The 22,688-nt window shown below is 31.9% G+C and overlaps 1 protein-coding gene across 1 annotated transcript; it reads left to right on the forward strand.

Moving 5' to 3' along the window:
* The first annotated feature begins 51 nt into the window (after positions 1 to 51).
* LOC143083740 (TBC1 domain family member 7-like) lies at positions 52 to 20,748 on the forward strand. The gene is made up of 7 exons (XM_076260032.1): positions 52 to 198; positions 10,514 to 10,786; positions 11,482 to 11,666; positions 13,679 to 13,816; positions 17,803 to 17,948; positions 18,524 to 18,653; positions 19,933 to 20,748. Exons 2-7 carry the CDS (start codon positions 10,600 to 10,602, stop codon positions 20,053 to 20,055), a joined length of 909 nt encoding a protein of 302 aa, XP_076116147.1. The 5' UTR covers positions 52 to 198; positions 10,514 to 10,599; the 3' UTR covers positions 20,056 to 20,748.
* Positions 20,749 to 22,688: the final 1,940 nt, after the last annotated feature.

Consider the following 22,688-nt stretch of genomic DNA (forward strand, 5'->3'; position numbering starts at 1 on the left):
GTTTTTATTACATAAAGTGTTTAACTGATTCTGATTTATATTATCGGAACTTACTTTGGTTTATCCATCCTGACTAATTGGACAGTCAGATGACAGTTCAGAGTGAGAGTTGTAACAGTTTTGTACTACCTGATTTTTTTTTTTAAATCAAAACAACATTCTCTTTTCTATAAAGGAGGAGACTGTTGCTAGCTCTAGGTATAATTCACCAGTATAAGCACAAAATGCATGTCAACAGTAACACTGTTCCAAGATCTTCCAAGTTGCAAACAAAATATTAGGCTCACACCCAATGGCTTAATTAGCTTAGTAGTTTTTACGTGTAAGCCAAAACCACGGAGAGGGGTATGAGGGTCGCTAGCGGGTCCAGGTCAATTTACTGAGACAAATTCGCTGCTAGATAAATTATCACAGAGGAAGAAATAAATCTTGTCAAAAGCACTGTTCGTAGTAGTCCGAGATTACTCTGACGTCCAACGGCTGTTTTGAAAGACAAGCTGGGGCCACGTCCAGAGTAATCTCGGACTATGTTCGTAGTGGCTTGATAAGAGGCAAAGCCCACGAAAGCTAACGAGTTATCGAGAATTATATTTTATTCCTGTCATTAGAAACTCATCAATAGCAACATACTTTTATGTCTTATTTATAGACAATGATAGATGTTCAGGTGCAATATTAAAATTTTTGAAAAGGTTTCTATGGAATCCTGGTTATTGTCTGCTATTGCTTCCCACTTTAAGAATCCATTTATCAGTCCATTACAGTATTTTAAAAAATCAAATGGTTCTTCATGTATTTTTATAAATTTATCATGTAATGATGTTTGAAAAAAAACATGACAGGCCATCTGTTAAAAATTTACCGTCACAATTAAAAAGTGATGTTGCTTGAAAGTTATTCAGAGCAGATCTAATGTCATTCGGAGACAAAATTCAATAAAATACTACATACCTGTCAACCTGTGATGATGAAAATGCAGGTCATGACCTGCATTGAAGAATCAAATCTCAGGTCATAACGCGTACGAACTTTTTCGAGCTGAATTTCAGTATTTATGGTACATTTTCTTATAATGTATATCAAAGATACCAAAACATCAATGCATGTTCACTTTGTTAAGTCATTTTAAATCTTATTAAATATTATTTCATTGCAATTTTCAAGATTTTTATAAATTTGTGTAACTCAGTCATATGTGCTTTACTTTTTGAGAAAAAATACTAAAATCATCAAACACTAGAATTTAATGTAATTCTTTTGATGTTTGAGACTATTGACTATTAGTACGGTGACCAAGTAAGGAAAAGTCGCTTATTTAAGGAGTTTAATCGTCATTCGGACTATACGGCTATAAAACACAGTATTGGTAGTATAAAGGTTACACTTCACATTTTGACTTGTCGTCAAAAAATCGTACGGTGCAATTTTTGTAAAATGGGCTTTGAAGTTCGTTCCCTTACTTTAAATAAAAAAATACTTTCAAAAGATTTTAGGCCTACATTCTAAAAGAACATTCGTGATATGCTTTTTGTTATTATATACATTGTTGTAACACCTTATTTTAACAATTACAAACAAAGTTTAGCAAACTTAATCCGTTATTGAAGAGTTTTTTGTTAAAATTGAACACTACGAATATTTTGCATGTAATAGAGTACGTTTCAATTCCTTTTTCATCATTTATTTTTACGCAAAATGTAAAATAATCAACATTTATATGATATTTCAAATCTTTATTAAACAACAATTTCAAAATCATTTATCTCAGAAGCATTATTTTGACTTGTGCATTGAAACAAACTATACACTACAAAATGAAGATACAGGGTTTCCTCTTAAAATTCGACTTCAGTTGTACAAAAATATTGAACCGGACCGCTACTTTTATTTTAATCTATAAATGCTATTTCATCTCACAACGATTTTCATTGCTAAAATTTGTTCAATACGATCTTTTTTGTTTGTTCATGGTCCCATTTCGTGTTCGTTATCGTGGTTTTTTTTATGTATTTTTAAAAGATTTCTTATTTTCGTATGCTTATTTGATATGTTTTTTTTTCTTTTTATATATTTCAAAAATTAAGAACCAAGTCTGAACTTGGACATGTAGTTATCTGGAAAATGTTGGAATTAGGAAGTCCTTTGCGATTAGGTCCTAGTAGTTAAAAAAGGCAACACATGTGTTTTAATTTTGAAAAGTGTATCGTTTGCCAGAGAAGAAGTAATGAATCACTTCCTTTACTGTAAAGAGTAAACGTTGTTTTTACTGCCACATCATGCACAACAAACCAAGTAATAGATGATTAAACTTGTATACATTTTATATGGATTATACAACGAAAAAGAATCACTTTGTGAATAGCTGATTTCGAATTGTAGGGTCAAAACCCTTCTCAATTACCTTTAAACTTTATAGGAGTTACATTTCGGAGATTATAACTGTTGAAAGACTTAATGACGCAATGTGTTGAAGAGTATGAGTCGTTTGTTGAAGTTCCTGATTTGGTGAACCTATATCTATTTGATTCTGATTTATATTGTGTACTTTCCCTTCCTTCCTTAGGCCCATCACTCACAACTTATACCAGTCTGAGAGGTGGTATGGCATTGCTCAAATGTATTGATGATAAAAAAAAGGAAGAATGATTCCTGACTGGAAGAAGTTTCTTTCTGTTAAAGAAAACCAACAGGCTCTCCCTAATTTCTTTTGTAGTTTTTCTTCTTCAAAACTATGACAAATCCCCTATAATTCCCCCTTATAGTGAACTTTACTTAGCCAGAATGTTTGTAAATCCGAAATTGTTGAAGTCATTCCAGACAATAATGTTAATCGCTGTCGTAAGTTGGTTAGCACTCAACAAGCGCCAATACTCGTATGATAATTAATGCCTCATACTTTGAAATGAAGTTATTAGAAATGAGAAAGAGCGACAGAATAATCATACGGACCTCTGATACGGATGTGATTGTTCTGTGTGTTCACTACTACAAACAGATGACACATGCATGCGAGTTGTAGGTGCAGATGGGGAACTTTAGCAGTGTAAACAATAGTTGAAGATTTTTAACCATTCACCAACTGTGACTGCGCTTGCTTTCACCCAACAATTTATAAACTGTCTCCTGCTGTACAGGATGCGACACAACTTTGTATCTGTTTGGAGTAGTGAGAAAATAGTCTACAAGACTTTGAAGGACACGCATGGCTATTGTAGTTACAGAGCTTTGGGAGTACCGGTACTGACGAAGATGAAGCCCTTGTTTGTGCAAGAATATAGTTTCGAAGATGTATGATCTGAAGCATCTCTTTAAATCATGATATGAATAAAATGCGCGTCAAGCTTGCCACCAGTGAAGATGTAGGTTTAGTCAGGTTACTTCTCTGTGAAGCGGCAATTTTGACCGCATCACACATTGCTAAAGGTCCTGTTCGGTCACCCTTAGAATACGGTTGGCAAAAATTAATTAATTCAGTACATCCCGTTTATTTTGAAGGGCATATGGACCATAATTTGGTATTCGGCCTTTGGTTTCTTTTTGTATCCTTTTTTATAAGTTCTAAAACTTTAACTTTTATTCTGTGGGTTGTGTTGGTGTTAGAATAGTATTAATGGAACAATTGAGTTTTTCAAGAAAAAATTAATACATTTTGATTCACCGTTTGCGTGACAGGAAACCAAACAGGAAACCAATCTTTATTTTCTTTATTTTGCACAATATATTTCAAAAGACATAAATGAACACCATTACTAGTGTTACTTGCTTCATGTTAATATTTAAAATCTATTTTTAATGTTAAATTAAAGTTTTTTTTAAACACGACACGAAACCATAAGAAACCGAAAGCATTTTTTAAGTTTTATTTTATTGCAAAATCTGCTTAAAATAATCTGAACAGTATACTTTTTCTTAAAAGCCATCTTAAATGTAACAGTATTATAAAACTCCTAAATATGTGCTTGTTTTGAAAACAATAAGTACAATTTATTCAGAAATTTCCATATTTTCTTCATTGATACAGGATACCATAATCGTTGTATCTTGATGTTTTAGCCAAAAAACTGTATTTATATTTGGTTTTGAAATTCCAGTAATATACAATTTATTCCAAATCATTGGCAATGTAAAATTCTTTAAATCCAGTAAAGAAAAAAACTTTTAACTTGGAATTAAAATCTTTAAAATACATTGTAGGCACCATGTGATATTTGTGACCTGTACACCATCTACATGGTTTCCACATTTTAACCTACTTTAGTGGGCTAAAATCAATAAAGTACTTCCTTTCAAGTCATGCATGGTAAAAGTTTACTTCTCCTTTGACAAGTTTATTGCGTTTCTGAAAAGTGTTTGCAGAACATGAATAAAAAAAAATAAATAAAAATTGTGACAAAGATACCAACTTTGTACATTCCAAGTGTAACGGTACATTAACATGTATTTTTTATTAAATTATCTTTATTCACCTAAAATATCCAGTAATATTTACTGCTGACGCAAAATCAATCCAACGAGCATCGGCACAATGATAAGAGACGTAATGTCGATTGAATTTTCCAAGGACCCTTTACATCGTTATCTGGAAACGAAGTGTGTTATAACGTCTGTCAAATTTGAAATCGATTTTGTCAAGTCATTGGGCATTTATTTTCACACAAGATTGTATGTAACATTATGCACATAGGAAAAATAATAGACCCACGTCGCAATCTCTTTGAAAATTGTATTTTCCTTTTTTAAACAAGACGAAACAAGTCTACAGATTATGTTTGCTAACATCCTGTTGGAAACAAAAACAATGTTTAGACCTAGTATTTCATATATCCGGCTGTAAGGGCGTGATCACATGTTAGACACATGTTTCGCGTATGACCGGAAATGATTAGAACTTAACGACAAAAACAATTTTAATAAAAAAAAGGAAATAACTGGACTTCTGTTTCGTGTGAAATGTAACGCATAACGATAACGTCATTTTCTAACTTAATTATTACGAAGAACAAAACTAGAATGTAAATCATCTCTGATTTACCTGTTTGAACATCTCGCGAGAGTTCATATTTGCATATTGTTATAAAGAATTCTATTACAACAAAGCAGATTACATCATCTAAAATTTGCGTTACGAAATCAGAAACCAAAGTAACGCTAGTGTTCTTACACCTGCTACAGAATACTTATAGTTCTTGGCATTTTCTTCTGAGTATTCTTATTGGTCGATGTTCTTTATTATTTGAAAGCAAAAGTTACGAATTTGCCGGTGACGATTATCTATAAATCAGTCAGCGTTATGCACTTTGGAAGCGAAAAGTAACGCGAGAAACGACACAAAAATATGGTCGTATAATCTTTGAAATTTGTTAATTTCAATTTTTTTTCTAGGGAAGAGTAGCATACACTTGTATGTTGATAAAAATAAAGGCATCTTTAGATGTAGTTACAACTTTTCTTACAGTAATACACATTTTTGTCGAGCCTTCGACTTTAGTCGAAAAAGCGAGACTAAGCGATCCTACATTCCATCGTCGTCGGCGTCGTCGGCGGCGTCAACAAATATTCACTCTGTGGTTAAAGTTTTTGAAATTTTAATAACTTTCTTAAACTATACTGGATTTCTACCAAAGTTTGACAGAAGCTTGTTTATGATCATAAGATAATATCCAGAAGTAAATTTTGTAAAAATAAAATTCCATTTTTTCCATATTTTACTATAATTGGACTTAGTTTTTTCTGCGGGGGGACAAAACATTCACTCTGTGGTTAAAGTTTTTTGAATTTTAATAACTTTCTCAAACTATCCTGGGTTTGTACCAAACTTGGACAGAAGCTTGTTTATGATCATAAGATAATATCCAGAAGTAAATTTTGTAAAAATAAAATTCCATTTTTTCCGTATTTTACTTACAAATGGACTTAGTTTTTTTCTGCGGGGAACCATTACATTCACTCTGTGGTTAAAGTTTTTAGAATTTTAATAACTTTCTTAAACTATCCTGGGTTTGTACCAAACTTGGACAGAAGGTTGTTTATGATCATAAGATAGTATCCAGAAGTAAATTTTGTAAATAAATAAATCCATTTTTTCCATATTTTACTTTTAAATGGACTTAGTTTTTCTGCGGGGAATCATTACATTCACTCTGTGGTTAAAGTTTTTAAAATTTTAATAACTTTCTTAAATTATCCTGGGTTTGTACCAAACTTGGACGAAGCTTATTTATGATCATAAGATTGTATCCAGAAGTAAAGTTTGTAAATAAATAAATCCATTTTTTCCATATTTTACTTTTAAATGGACTTAGTTTTTCTGCGGGGAACCATTACATTCACTCTGTGGTTAAAGTTTTTAAAATTTTAATAACTTTCTTAATTAAACTATACTGGGTTTGTACCAAACTTGGACAGAAGCTTATTTATGATCATATTAGATTGTATCCAGAAGTAAAGTTTGTAAAAAGATTACTCCGTTTTTTCTGTAATTTACTTTTAAATGGACTTAGATTTTCTTACAATCATAAAATAGTAACAAGAGGAATATTTTTATTGATTTTTTTCCTCATTATTGTTGAGCCTGCAATTTACAGCAAAAATAGGCGAGACACTGGGTTCCGCGGAACCCTTACAAATTTTTATCACTTTTCTATCGTTATAGGAAACGAGCCCAATATCAAATTATGGTCCATATGTCAGCAGAATTCTTGCAGGATCTTTTGTGTTCATGTAAGGGAAAATCTCCATGTAAAAAGTGTTTGTTCATAATGGTAAAGCTCCTTACGTGTACGGAGCTTTGCTCCTGTCAAGGGTAAGAATTATGTAGAAATTCCTTGACAGATGAATCAGAAGATACTCCTGGATGAAATCTGTTTTGTGAATCATTTTGATTGGATTTTTCGAGGTAATATAAGTTGTTTTTTTTTGTAATGAATTACATGCATTAGCTTTTGAAAAATAAACGTTCGGGATAGAAGGCTTTAATTGAAAACCACATTTATCATTTATTGCTGAGGTTGAATGTCATCCGGCACCCAGCAAGGTAACTTCTGTAACTTTAACGGAATTTGTATTGATCTTGTATAATAGAACAAGTGTTTGAAAAATTATAATTTTCAGAATTAATCGATTACTAAGTAATAAGTTCCTTTTTTTTTTTTTTACATTTTCAAGATAATTCAACACAAAATGCTGCTTATATCTTTCAATTTTGAAAATATAGATAGAAAAAAAAAGAAAACAGTATGTTGATCTTTGACCTTAATTTATGCAAAACTGTTACCACATTTCTTTTTGACGACATCGATATTCCAAAAGTACTCATTTTTCCGAATCCAATGATATATAATCTAGCCATATACAGTTGGAAACCCGGTTGAAATAGAACAAAAGAATCGAAGCTCTTTGTTAGAGAAGGCGATAAATGTGAATTGCATTGTTTACTATAGTGACAAAATTTTTAAAAGTTAATCGAAACAAACAAAATTACAATTTTCTTCTCAATTACGAGGTGTTTTATTTTAAAAACACCATTTGCATAAGTTTTCATTCAATTTATTTGGTATATAGTTAAGCAAACAATTAGATTTCAAGTCGACGACATTGGTATCTTTCAAGTTGGATGAAGAAAATGCATAACCTCCGATTTTTTTGAAAAAATTACCACGAACGGAAAACATATCAATCTATTATTTCAAAAATTTTCGTGTCTTCCCTTCCATTATGTGACTCAAGAAAAAATTCCCAAAAATGGGTAACAATTGTATCGAAAAGAGAAAATCGAGTGCACCTTTTTATGTTAGGGCGTGCTTGAGTTGAATATTTTGTCTTGATATCGTACAAAGTAAGAATATTTCATACATCGTCTCGCTTCAGATTCTATCATTTTTACATATAAAAGCTACAGATTGACTTTATAACACACAAAAAATAACAGTACTAAAAGATGAAATATATGGGTCAAGTGAAATACCTATCTAATGAGTCACAAAAACAGAGAAGGTGTGTTCGAATAGCTATTTTTTTACTGAAAGTACTTGACGACGATCTTTCAAGTTGGATGATGAAAATGCATATCTTTGAAAAATTATAATTTTTTGTGTGTGAAAACTAGGGTTTATAGTCTTTATACACTAAAAAAATCTAGTCTGCCCTTCCTCGAAATTTTTAATTAATTTTTTTTTTAATGTTTATGAATTTTCGAAAATTCCACCTGACAACCGATCAGACAATAGTTTTGAGTTGAATCAATGCAGACAAGATCATTAACTGATGCTCATTAGCTAGTTGATACATTTGTCTTTTAAAATACAACTGACATATAAGGATCGTAATGGTGCAATGTGGATAAATTTATCGGTTTCCAAGAGCAAAATTGGTAGCGCGTCATCCATTTCTACGATTGTGAAAATGAACTGGCGTAATGGGGAGATAATTCTGACGAAGTAGGATCCTGACTGTATAGTATGTTAGACGATTAAATTTAAAAAAATATTGGGTCTGGTCACCGTACTATTTGTAGCCTTTAACCATAATATATTTCATTTACCATGGAAATTAGACTATGATAAAATATAGTAATACAGTTAAGGGAGCTACCATTTGATTTTTATGGGGGGGCTAGGATGAAAAATTTTGTCCTGCATTTTTTTTTAGCTGTAATCTCTGTCCTGCCTTTTTTTTTTAGTTTATCCTGACTTTTTTTTACCTAAATTGTTGTTAGTGTCTCATATCCTGCCTTTTTTTTTTACTCAAAACTCCTGTCCTGCCTATTTTTTTCAAATTTCATCCTAGCCCCCCCATAAAAATCAAATGGTAGCTCCCTAAAGGAAGTATAAATGTAAAAAATAATTTTCAACTTTTAAAAAAAAATTGTATAAAGGTATAAAAATAATGAAAAGTTATTATTCAATATGTATTTGAATTTTATATTTTTATGATTTAATCTTTTTCACCCATAAAACGTAAAATATAAGGAATAATTTTGAATGGTGACAAATAAGGGGAAGTACAATGTAACTCCAGTTCAGTTTGTAAACCTGCAATTTATTTACGACCTAGAGCTAAGGTGATAATTAACATTATTTCTTATGCAGCAAAAATACTGCAATCTGATTGGTTAATTACCCCGGTGTAAATTACACCCCACCCTGGTTCACCCCGGGATAAATAAAATTTTGCCAAAAATTTCAGAATTTTTTATTTTTTTATTGCCAAGAAATTTTTTTTTTAAAAAATAAAAAAAAAAAAAAAAAAAAATAATCAAAATAAAATGTTAAAAATTTAAAAAAAAAAAAAAAAAAAATTCAAAAAATTTTAAATAAAAAATATTTAAAAATTTTTTTTTTCAGGAAAACTCAAAGAACACAAAATTTTTCTGATTTTTTCCAAAAATTAAGTAAAAAGTATTTTACAATGCGCAGCAACATAGACATTCAAAAAAAGTTACACTGTAAATTTTTCATTACCATTTTTTCAATTTTACATCCTGGTTTCAAAATGAGTTAAGGAAATGTTCATAAGAAATAAATTCGTTATCTTGGTGTTATCAGGGGTGTACGGAATTTTACACCGTTGTTGAAAATTCATACACCCATTCGGCTGCGCCTCAGGGTGTATGAATTTTCAACAACGGTGTAAAATTCTGTACACCCCTGATTACACCAAGATAACTAATAGTGTGTTTGATACCAAAGCTGTCAAGTGAAGCCATGCACTTAATGGGTCACTTAATTTGACAGTTTACATAGCTAGATGAACTTCCTGTTCATGGAAGAATTACGAATTTGCCAGTATTTCAAAGGAATATTACTTATGAAATCAATCTCAAGGCTAAGAAATACGGGTGAAATCGGGTCATGGTTATTTCAATGACCCGGCGGGTGTTCCGGGTGATCCCTCAGAATTGTGAAAATCTCGGGTTACAGGTATGATACTAAAATGTTAAATACTTTTACATTGTATCTCCAAAATATTTTGTACAATGTATGATAAAACTTTTACACTTGTTTGCTCAACATTTGTAATGGAAGTGTTATGCATACAATTTGATCACATGGTGATGGAATTCACATGAGAGATTCAAGTAAATTGTAACTCCTGGAACTTGGCGTACTTGTTTTTACTGTGACAAAAGGATATGTTAGGGAAAGCGTATGAAATTGAAATGTGTCTATCATTATGGAATCTTGAAAAGCTATTTTAATTTTAGTTAAATTGTAAAGTCTTTGAAATGTCAAAAAATATGTAAAAAGGCATGAAAGAGATTGCTTCATATAAAATTTTGTTATTGATCAAAATAGCTTTTAAAGACGTCATAATCAGTTCAACTACATAATACAACATGAAGGCATGTAGGTTTAGCTCTACATTATATTTGTATATGGAGAACACTTTGGTTTTAATTTCTAGCACTGGTTGAAATTTAGTAAGAAATTTTTCTCCTCATTTTATATCTTCCTGAACATTTCTACTTTTCAAATCTCATGTGCATATTTAATTAAAATATTTCAAAATTTTACAGTTTGTCTGAATCTTTGCTGTCCTAACTCTGGTTTGTGGTGGTCTAAGGGAGATAATTCAAATACATATCTGAGGTACTGAGTTAAGATGTCAGATGAGAGAAATTTCCGTACATACTACTACAAGAAGTTTGGAATAGGTGGAGTGGAAGAGAAGAAATCAATTGAAATACTTCTGAACGAGCATCCATTAAATGTTGATAAACTACGACAATTCTGTCTGATGTTCCAAGTGCCAGCAAAGTACAGAATATATTTATGGAAAGTTATTTTAGGTAATTTGTTTGATTAATATCATTTATCTTTGTTCGTTATGCAGTCTCGATTTAGTTATGAACAAAGAGCAATTATGATTTCTATAGTAGAGAATTCCACAAATGAAAAAAAGAAAAATACTCAGTCTCTCAGGGAGTCCAGAAGTAGGATCTGGATTGGGGGTCCTTTAATTCTGCATTCTTTATTGTTAAAGCCACTTATTCTTTATAAATTCTGACCATTATTTTTTATTCTTTAATTTTAGATCCCCTTGATTTTCTATTCTTTAAATTTTCCACGTATTTTTCAATAATCTTTATTTCTATAGCCATCTCTTCTGTAGTTTTGGCTCATTATTCTCTATAAACCTTATTTCTGTTTGGAATTCTGTCTGAGCTGACCTGAACATCTGTCCTGCATCGACTGTTGACGTCATACAACAATCACTTTTCCATTGTAACGTCAGATATTTTGTATGATAATGTCAAAATTTTACGGGAACCTTTGTGATGTCTAGTAAATGTAATGGCAGACAAATAGCAATAAGGTCCAGACTCTCCACTAGTAGCACCCCTAGTAACACCTAATGTGTTACTCATTTCTAGTAAATTCTGAGGTGAGGTCCTAAATGAAAATAAAGTACTTTTCAGAGTTTGAAAACTTACAATTGACAAAACAGGTTCATGTTATACATGTAAACATTTCGTTTTTTTAGGTATTTTACCATGTGGTCAAGGATCTCATGAATTTGTGATGGACCAAAGAAAACAACAATATAACGATTTACTTCATGCCCTTAAATTGATGAGAAGGGTAGATAACTCTACCACAGCAGGATTACTGGTTCTAAAAATGTATAAATTAGAAACTGGTATGCTGACTTTTGAAGAACAAGAATTAGTAAGTTTATATTACTATTTGGCCAGGGTTTTTGATTTGTTGGTTTACAGATTTTTCACATATAAGGTATGGTTGGTCAGTCGGAAAAAAAAATACTCCTACAAGACATACCAATGATACAGTAAATAAATTGTAAAAAAATAAATATAAATTTCAGCTTACTAACAATATTTTTGATATGTTATTTGTTCATACTTCCTTAAATTTTAGTCCCAACTTTAGTGCTCAGTTATGTTAATTTTAACATACAACATGTACAACATGTAAAATGTGTGCAAAAAATATAAACTTTATTCAAGACATTTTTGTTTTGCTTTTATTGGAGATTTTTGAAAAAAAACCTCTCATGCCTATACATTTGTACATGCATTTCAAATGTTAACAAAGATATAATGTTTTTCCTCACTACCTGAAATCAATGAATCCACAGTAAAGTTTCTTGAAATTGTAAGTAAAAAATCATAGAATCTCCACTGGGTGTGTGTGATAATTTTTACTATATTTTCAGGTGGACCCAGATGATATGGCTTTGTTTACTATCTCCACTGGGTGTATGTGATAATTTTTACTATATTTTCAGGTGGATCCAGATGATATGGCTTTGTTTACTATCTCCACTGGGTGTGTGTGATAATTATACCCCCACTTTAAAAAAAAAAAAAGGGGGGGTATACTGTTTTACCTCTGTCTGTCCTTCCGTCAGTCCGTCCGTCCCATGAATATCTTTCGTCGCATTTTTCTCACGAACTACAAGATTTCTGAAATTTGGTTTCAGGGTTTATATAAGTCTGCTACACCGTTTGATGCCTTTTCAGATTCATCACTCGACAACTTCCTGTTTACCGAACACTTGTATTATTTTACACATGATAACCAAGTTGAAAATTTTAGTCACATTTTTCTCAGGAACTACAATACAAGGATTTCTGAAATTTTGTTTCAAGGTTTATATAAGTATGCTATACTGTGTGATGCGTTTTCAGATTCATCACTCAACAACTTCCTGTTTACCGAACACTTGTACTATTTTACTCATGATAACCAAGTTGAAAATTTCCGTCACATTTTTCTCGGGAACTACAATACAAGGATTTCTGAAAATTTGGTTTCAGGATTTATACAAGTCAGCTATACTGTGTGTTGGTTTTCAGATTCATCACTCGACAACTTCCTGTTTACCGAACACTTGTATTATTTTACACATGATAACCAAGTTGAAAATTTCTGTCACATTTTTCTCAGGAACTACAATACAAGAATTTTTGAAATTTTGTTTCAAGGTTTATATAAGTATGCTATACCGTGTGATGCGTTTTCAGATTCATCACTCAACAACTTCCTGTTTACCGAACACTTGTACTATTTTACACATGATAACCAAGTTGAAAATTTCCGTCACATTTTTCTCAGGAACTACAATACAAGGATTTCTGAAATTTGGTTTCAGGATTTATACAAGTCAGCTATACCGTGTGATGCGTTTTCAGATTCATCACTCAACAACTTCCTGTTTACCGAACACTTGCATATTTTACACTTAAAATTATCCACTTGCGGCGGGGGTATCATCAGTGAGCAGTAGCTCACAGTTTCACTTGTTTTTACTATATTTTCAGATGGACCCAGATGATATGGCTTTGTTTACTATCTCCACTGGGTGTGTGTGATAATTATACCCCTGCTTTAAAAAAGGGGGGGTATACTGTTTTACCTCTGTCTGTCAGTCCGTCAGTCCGTCCGTCAGTCCGTCCATCAGTCCGTCAGTCAGTCCGTCCCATGAAACTTTCGTCACATTTTTCTCAGGAACTACACATCCACTCTTTCTGTAATTTGGTATCAACATTTATATATGTCAGCCATACCGTGTGATGAGTTTTCAGATTCATCAGTCGACAACTTCCTGTTTACCGAACACTTGCATATTTTTACACTATTAATATTATCCACTTGCGGCGGGGGTATCATCAGTGAGCAGTAGCTCGCAGTTTCACTTGTTTTAACTATATTTTCAGGTGGACCCAGATGATATGGCTTTGTTTACTATCTCAGAAGCTTTAAGTAATATTGAGGAAGATGATATTAATGTTTACTGGATTGCCAAAAAGTTTTATGAATATTTTCTGAAATGGAAGGAGCCAATTTTGAGTCTGGTTTGTAATTTTTGTAATTGCGTCTGTTTAAAATTGGCCCCTCCCTAAATCCGCCTCTGATATGTTTCTAAAAAAGAATTTCTGAATTTTTTTTCACAAACAAATTACCATAATACATGTATCCCAAGTCAGGAATCTGATTTACAGTAGTTGTCGTTTATTTATGTAATTTATACGTGTTTCTCGTTTCTTGGTTTTTTATATAGATTAGACCGTTGGTTTTCCCGTTTGAATGGTTTTACACTAGTAATTTTTGGGCCCTTTATAGCTTGTTGTTCGGTTTGAGCCATGGCTCTGTGTTGAACAGGTCGAGAACTCTAGATTTTCTGACGTCAGAATATATTTGCATAGTAATTTCCAAAACACAAGGGCAATATGGCCTTGAAAAACTGACCAATCGACTCAATGAACTACAATGCATTGTGGGCTACTACGAGTAAACTAAAACTTAAAACACGTGGAATTAGTGGGAAAACAGTCAACTAATATAGTTGTCTGGGACTCTCATTACCAATGTTTTTATTCTGCAAATATATTTAATGTAAAGTATATAACGTAATCCTCAATTTGCATGCTCTGATTAAAAAAATATTGTTTACTGGCTTCACGATTCGACTTTCTTTTTCGCCTTGCAAAAGTAGTTGAACCGGTTTTGTGCATTGTTATGACTTGAACCTGCATTAATTTCACGACATGAAACAGTGAAATATCCAATGAAGTGACCACTGTCCAGTAAGAAAATAGTTTTAGCTCTTTTAAACCGGTATAATGTCATTCCAAAATCATTTCTGCCTAGAAAAACACGAAAACTTTCATTGAAACACTTCTTTCTGTACTGAATGTGTAATTTTTTTTTTATCAGGACCTGAACTAAAAGTAAGAATATCATAATATTCAGTATGCTAAAAATAAGTGTTATGAAAGCGGCAGGGGCGGATCCAGCCATTTTAAAAAGGGGGGTCCTAAACCTGGACAAAAGGGGAGGGGGTTCCAACTACATGTCCTCATTCAAATGCACTGATCGTCCAAAAAAAGGGGGTCCATCCCTTCAGAACCCCCGCCCTCCTGTAGCGGGTACGGTATATAGCTCAAATCTTTTTGTTTTGTTTCATCCATCGATAATATCAGTTTATTGCCAATTTTATCACAAAAGGGGGGGTATACTGTTTTACCTCTGTCTGTCCTTCCGTCAGTCCGTCCGTCCCATGAATATTTTTCGTCGCATTTTTCTCACGAACTACAAGATTTCTGAAATTTGGTTTCAGGGTTTATATAAGTCTGCTACACCGTTTGATGCCTTTTCAGATTCATCACTCGACAACTTCCTGTTTACCGAACACTTGTATTATTTTACACATGATAACCAAGTTGAAAATTTTAGTCACATTTTTCTCAGGAACTACAATACAAGGATTTCTGAAATTTTGTTTCAAGGTTTATATAAGTATGCTATACCGTGTGATGGGTTTTCAGATTCATCACTCAACAACTTCCTGTTTACCGAACACTTGTACTATTTTACACATGATAACCAAGTTGAAAATTTCCGTCACATTTTTCTCTGGAACTACAATGTAGCGGGTACGGTATATAGCTCAAATCTTTTTGTTTTGTTTCATCCATCGATAATATCAGTTTATTGCCAATTTTATCACAAAATATACCTTAGAGGTTTTTTATCAATCGGCTGCTGTCCTGTTGACATATGTAAAATATCTCGAATATTAAAACTATCTGGATCAAAGTGGGTGCCATATTACCTATTATTTTTTTTCTAAAACGTGCTTTGTATATAGAAATAAGAAGATGAGGTATGAGTGCCAAATGAGACATCTTTCCAACAAAGACATAATTCAGTAAAGTAACTTCACGCAGTCATAGGTTCAATGCTGAAAAGTAAGCTATAAATGACCCAAAAATTACTTGTGTAAAACAATCCAAACAACAACAAAAAAAAAACCGTCCCAATTAAATATATCAAAGAAGAAGAAATCTATCCCATCAAAAAAAATTATATTGTATAGGAGCCTGTATTTCAGTGGTTGTCGTTTGTTTATGTGTTACATATTTGTTTTTCGCTCATTTTTTTTTTAATATAATTAAGGCCGTTAGTTTTCTCGTTTGAATTGTTTTGCATTGTCATATCGGGGCCTTTTATCGCTGACTATGCGGTGTGGGCTTTGCTCATTGTTGAAGGCCATACGGTGATCTATAAATGTTAATTTCTGTGTCATTTTGGTCTCTTGTGGACAGCTGTCTCATTGGCAATCATACCACATCTTTTCTTTTTTTATTATAGGTCCAACGCTGCAATTTTCACAAAACATATCAAATTTTCCACCTTGTCGCACATACATATGGATAACATTATTACAGCTTATTTCCTACTGCATGTAGAGCAAAACTTTGGTTAGCTTGCTTACTTTGTTTTTATATTGTACAACATATTAAATATACAAGTTAAACTATGCCTATATATATATATTGTTTAAAGATTGTATAAACAACTATACAAACAAAGTAGGCAAGCCAACCAAAGTTTTACATTGCAGGTATAAGAAATCAGCTGTAATAATTAATCCAGTTTGGCAAAAGTACGAGCCTGTTAAAAAACGAACAAACTGAAACTACAGTTGCTGACTTCACTACCTTAAAAACAAAGGGAACAGTTTGGAAGTCACATTTACTGCAATGTGACAAAAATAAATACTAACACTGCCATGCATGTAAATATTTCTTCGCCTTTTTTACGAACACAAAATTCAAGGATCACACATTTGTCTTTAATTATCTATACGAAAATTGATGTACTCGTGAATATTAGCACTGGCTGGTATGGACGGCTTATTCTTACACTAGTAAGTTTGTCTCATGGGTAATTGTGTTTTTCGTTGTTGTGTCGTTGCTGTCTGGTAGACGAATACATGAAATATCTGTGCCATCATCAAACATGTTAATGGCTTTATATCGGGTAATTCAAACCCTGTTTTCTTCGCATAGAAACAACTCTTCGTTAATCTGAGCATGGAAGTAATACTTTATATTACGAACTATAAATGAGGATACACAAAATGCAAAACTAAGCGAAATTGTGAATCCCGCATTGCACGAAAAAATGTGTTGTATTTCAGTAAATAACACATGTTCTTAGTTATTGTAAACACGTAGTAGTGCATCATGCATTGTGACTCATTTAGTGGATTGGTCAAAAACCTAGGTAAAAATAAATTGCGTCACATGTAAATAAACAATTACATGTGCGAGAACATAAGTATGCTAATTTATGCATTTCCATATAAGGTAGTGGTCCCGACCTGTTGAAGGCCGTACATTGACCTATAATGGTTTACTTTTATAAATTGTTATTTGGATGGATAGTTGTCTCATTGGCACTCACACCACATCTTCCTATATCCTTATATATTATGAATGAAAGAACATAATCTGGTTTATTGAATTTAGTTAGTACACTGGGCAGATGTTCAGGGGATCTAGATTTCAGGCATCTTTAGCTGTTTCTGTGTGCACCATATAAATTCAGAAAACCATACAAGCAATGCCTTTAAACTTTTGGTATGCTACTGATGAAAATGAAAGTGAAGTGTTCTCATTTGCATGCAGTTCAAGAGTCTAATCCAAATTGGAAAATACCTTTTGTGTCAATTCCAATCGAACAAATTGAGATTACTTGATTTGATCTGTTACAATGATTTGATGTTATTAAGGTTTCTTGTTACAAAATGGAGGTCTGATTGATTGTGTTGAAATTGACTTTTGCTGTTCTGAGTTATGGCCCTGGATTGCATAAACAATGACACTGATTATTTCGAAAAAAATCTTGATCGTTGTCGTTTTGACAGTCTCTTGTATAATATTGTATAAAGAAATTGGAAATTTAAAACAATATGACATAATTTTTTATAATGACAAAAAATGATACCTATGGAATAAGGTTGAATCTATAAATGGCTAATTTTATTTCACAGACAGAAAAAGCTGTGAACAGCCTGAAGAAAGAGGACCCTAAGATTTGGCAGCACTTGAATCAACATGATATGTTCAGTATACTACCCCTCAGAGCCTGGTTCCTATCAGGATTTGCTGATATTTTACCCAATACATCCATGGAAAGGTTTGGACTTTTGGATAACTTGTTTGTAGTCAGAAATATTGAATAAAAAACTTCTATAATTACCTAAGATGAATATCTGTCAGAGTATAATTGATAAATTTTATGACATTGGTTGCAATGTATTACCTTGATTTTTCAGTGAAAAAAAAACCCAATAATTTCACATGTGAAATAAATCTGAAAATTTCAATCCTCAAAGTCATGCAACAAGAGGTGTCTGGGTGTTGTCAAGATGTTGTTGATAATTTTGCATCAAAACAAATTGACAATGTCTTGAAAAAAATGTAGTTTCTATCATTTTCTACTTTATTTCAATCAGTATATTAAAGTCCATGGTCAATAATATAAAAAGATTAACTAATTCAAGAATTCAAATATCGAAACATATTCAACTTTATATGACAGATCAACACTGATATTTTTCTATATATTTGAAATCTGGGATAAGTTATTCTCAGTAAATTTTTGAAATTTAGCATAAATATGATAAGAATTATTTTAGAACAATTGCAGTTGAATTATTTTTTTTCTGTTTTGATTTAATTAATTAGATAGACGTGAAATTAATATTTCAGAATATGGGACAAAGTGGTTGGAGGATCTTTTGCAGTTTTGGTACATGTAGCTGTTGCAATCTTCTTAACTTTCAAACGACCTCTGCTGAGTATGAACAACAGAGAATCTATGTTAAAGTATTTATCAAAAGTAAGGAATTGTCTTGTATATAAAAGCGCACAGTGTCAAGTAAAATTAAAATAGATTAACCCTGCCACATGTGTATGTTTCCCAAATTCTTAATTTTTGTCTTTCATGTCTTTTATAATACTTAGTGGTACTGGCAGATCCCAAATGCTTTTCTGACACCTGGTTAGAATGAGAATATTAAGTCCAATTTCCCTTTATGGGAGAGATTCATGCCTTAGTCATTCTTAAGAATCTTTCTCATTCACTCATAGTGCACCTTTTTAAAGCTAGGTCTAAGACTAAGCATACATACCCTTTTTTTCTGGTGGCAGTACACATTTCCAAAGCTTTATAAATTTTGACTAGCTTTACTGAAATATGCATAAGATAATTAAAGGTTCCTATTCTGAATATGCATATGATACGTAGATCTTTCCATTCTGAACATGAATAAGATAAATAAAGGTTCCCATCCTGTATGCATACTGTCCAAATACTCAAATAGTCTAGAACATATACATGAGAGGTTTCCATCTTGAAAATACATATTTATATAAATTTAATATATTTATATGTTTTATCCTGAATATGCATACAATAACTAATGGTTCCTGTCATGATTTACCTGAATTGCATAAGATAAAAACATTACAATTATGCACACACACAAAAAATGTAATCAAATATTATCTGTAGTACATGTAGTACATTGTACTCTGAAAACAGTGTTTCATAAAAGATAGGATTATCTGCCTTTCCACACACACACTAAACAAAGAAAATAATTTGAACACAAGTACAACAACCATAAACTTATCCAATAACCCTTTAAAAAGTAAAATTTAAAGAATAGATAGTAGATCTTGCCTTTAATTTATTACTGTCAGTTTCTTACATTTTAAACTTTTTTATGTTGATCAGATTTTTAGAGTTTTACAATAAAAATAAAAATGTGGTAAGGTTAAACCAGTTTGAGAAGCCAACATACAATCTGCTTTGCCTATCTAGACCAATTGTTGCAAAAGTAGAACACAAAATGAAGCCTGCACAGTTCAGCTACCAGCAGGATGACAACTTATTTGAACAATGGAATAAAAGTCGACACAGAATATGGAAAGCTGGAAATTGTGGTTGAGTTGCTGGGGAGAATAGATGTTAGAATTTCACAAAGTTGAATTTCATTGAATGTCATAAACAATTTTTGGTCTGAAATAGACCCATAATAAACATGACAAATTATATTTATATATCAAGTGCTGATAACCCACTAATTTGATCTTAAATATTTTTCTATTGATAGTTACCAGAAGATAGTGGAGATGTTGTGGTTGTCAAGGCATTAGATCTATGGCAACAACATGGAGGTCACCAGATGGTAGCAAGGTCTGATTCTCCATTGTTTTCTGACCGCTCACCAAGCTGAATCCAGCCTGTAACCAAAGTAACAATCACTAATGGTAACCAGTCAAGTCATGGTTGATAGAAGATGTCTGTCCAAAACAGAAATATCTTTATGGTTGACATGAAAGGAATAATCAAATGAAAGTTGTCCTTACGATGTTGTATTGTGGAAACATCTCTGTGAAAAGAAACTATTTATGTAATTTATTTTACTTCGATGAACAAATAATGAATAAGAACAATACTTGGCTTAGTTATTAAAGCTAAATATTTGTCATTTTAAAAAAAAACACTTTATCAATATTGAAAATTATATATAATTAAACTTATCTTAAATAATTCAAGGTAAAATATTTGCATACACCATTCAAAAAAATGTGATTAAAGTGGGGTGATTGGATTTTCATTCATACTTTACCTTGAGATTTTTTTTTATTGAAACTTTTTTTTTTAAATTTAATAAGTGCAAATAAAATTTTTAGGGAAGGAATTATATTCTGCTTAATTGTTATCTCATTGATGTAATATCAATCATATCCATAGTGTTCTAGCTAGGATTTTAGGCAGAGTTTTTTGTGGCTGTAAAAAGTTTTGACCACGCAACACAATCTCGAGATTAATGATTTTCTGTCATTTTAAAATCATGTAACACAATATAATTGGTTAATACCATGGAAACATTTATTTGAAAGGAAATCCAAAGTTTGTCAGAATGCATAAAGAATAGTAGTTGATAATATATGTTGGAAACTTGCTAGACATGACTATGATGTCATTTTCTATTTTTATTTGCCAATAACTTTATGTAAATAACTTCATTGGAAATTTGCCAATATAAAATGTTGCTGATGAAGCTTTTTTTCCTTATCTTATCTAAAATGTTTTTAGATAATGTATGTTGGACATTTGCCAGACATGACTATGATGTCATTTTCTATTTTTATTTGCCAATGACTTTATGTAAATAACTTCATTGGGAATTTGCCAATATAAAATGTTGCTGATGAAGTTTTTTTTTTATTGTTTTATACAATAAACAATGCATATTCACTTTTACTACCAACCAATCTTTACCATTCAGTGATAACAAGCACTTTATTTTACATTTTAATATTTTATGATGTATTTAAAAGAGTAGTTATTGTTGCAAACTCCATTAGAATTTTGAATTGATATTAGTTTTGGAAAAAGGGAAACGGGGATGTGAAAAAAAAAATGGGGGGGGGGGGTTAAATTTTTCTCATTTCAGATTTCATAAATAAAAAGAAAAAAATTTCTTCAAACATTTTTTTGAGAGGATTAATATTCAACAGCATAGTAAATTGCTCAAAGGCAAAAAATTTTTTTTAAGTTCATTAGACCACATTCATTCTGTTTCAGAAACCTATGCTGTGTCAACTATTTAGTTTTAGATTTAAATAAGTTTGAAGAAGAAATCTTTAATTGATTTGTGAAATCTTTAATTGATTTGTAAAATCTTGACATTTTTTTTGTGTAAAAAAAACCATGTAATGTCAAAAATTTGATCACAATCCAAATTCAGAGCTGTATCACGCTTGAATGTTTTGTCCATACTTGCCCCAACTGTTCAGGGTTCGACCTCTGCGGTTGTATAAAGCTGCGCCCTGCGGAGCACCTGGTTATACATTGTGGCTTGCATAAGAGATACTTGAATTGAACAACAAATCACAAACTAAAACCTATACATTCAAATTATTTTCTGTGTTTATTCATTCATTTCTTACAAAATAAAAAGTAATTGCGATTATTCTTTGTTTAATTCTAAAAAAAAAATATTGTCTTACAAATAAAATAAATTACTCAACAGATTATTCTATCCTACAATTCATGTTTCAGCTCACATTGATAAGATATTCAGAGATTGTATTTCATATCATGATTTCCTTGATAAAGGGTTCCTGCACACAAGGAAGCATTTAAATCAAGAGTTTCAAGTGGTTAAGTTGAAATTCTCCATTTGTAAAATTGTACTGATGCCTTCACAAGTTGGTTGACAGTTATAGTCTATCTGTTTCACAGAGGACAAATGACATATGCTCTGATAAGACTTGTCACTGGGTTTGTTCTGACATGAGCAACACAAACAGTGCCACAATTGCTTACCACTCCTGGTCATTTGAGATCTCCCCCAGTGTTTGATGTAGTTCGTGTTGCTCAATCTAGTTTTCTACATGTGATTCGTGTACTATTGTTTATCTTTTGGTCGTTTGTGTCTCGCATAATGGAGTAAAAAAGCGAGACATATATATGCTGTTGTCGGCAGCAGTGTCAACAATGTATAAGTTGCTTCGCATCACGGTGAGGAGCTATTAGGTTCAGTCGACATACACACCATCTTGTAATAATTACTTATCACGTATATATTACAAAAAGTGAGACATATCTCTGTGATAACAGTTTATTCATATATTGCCATGGGATTATCAGTTTGTTTTCGACTAATGAGTTTGAATGGCCCTTAAGTATCGTTCAACTAATTTTTCTTACTTCAAAAATTTCTTTCTTTATATTTCAGATTTGATTAAACCTTTTTCTGGTATCTTATTTTGAAAAAGTAATGCTAATTTTTAAAAGTCCAATAGTGTTGAAACACCTTTTACTACAACCACTTATCTGGGGTGCTGTGAATCGAAG

This window comes from Mytilus galloprovincialis, chromosome 7 (assembly GCF_965363235.1).
Source record: "Mytilus galloprovincialis chromosome 7, xbMytGall1.hap1.1, whole genome shotgun sequence".
NCBI classification, from domain to species: domain Eukaryota; kingdom Metazoa; phylum Mollusca; class Bivalvia; order Mytilida; family Mytilidae; genus Mytilus; species Mytilus galloprovincialis.

Coding starts and splice junctions, on each gene's coding strand:
- LOC143083740 (XM_076260032.1), top strand. CDS start 10,600: ATGTCAGATGAGAGAAATTTCCGTACATACTACTACAAGAAGTTTGGA. Junction 11,667..13,678: donor CTTTTGAAGAACAAGAATTA/GTAAGTTTATAT, acceptor CTATATTTTCAG/GTGGACCCAGATGATATGGC. Junction 17,949..18,523: donor CCCAATACATCCATGGAAAG/GTTTGGACTTTT, acceptor TTAATATTTCAG/AATATGGGACAAAGTGGTTG.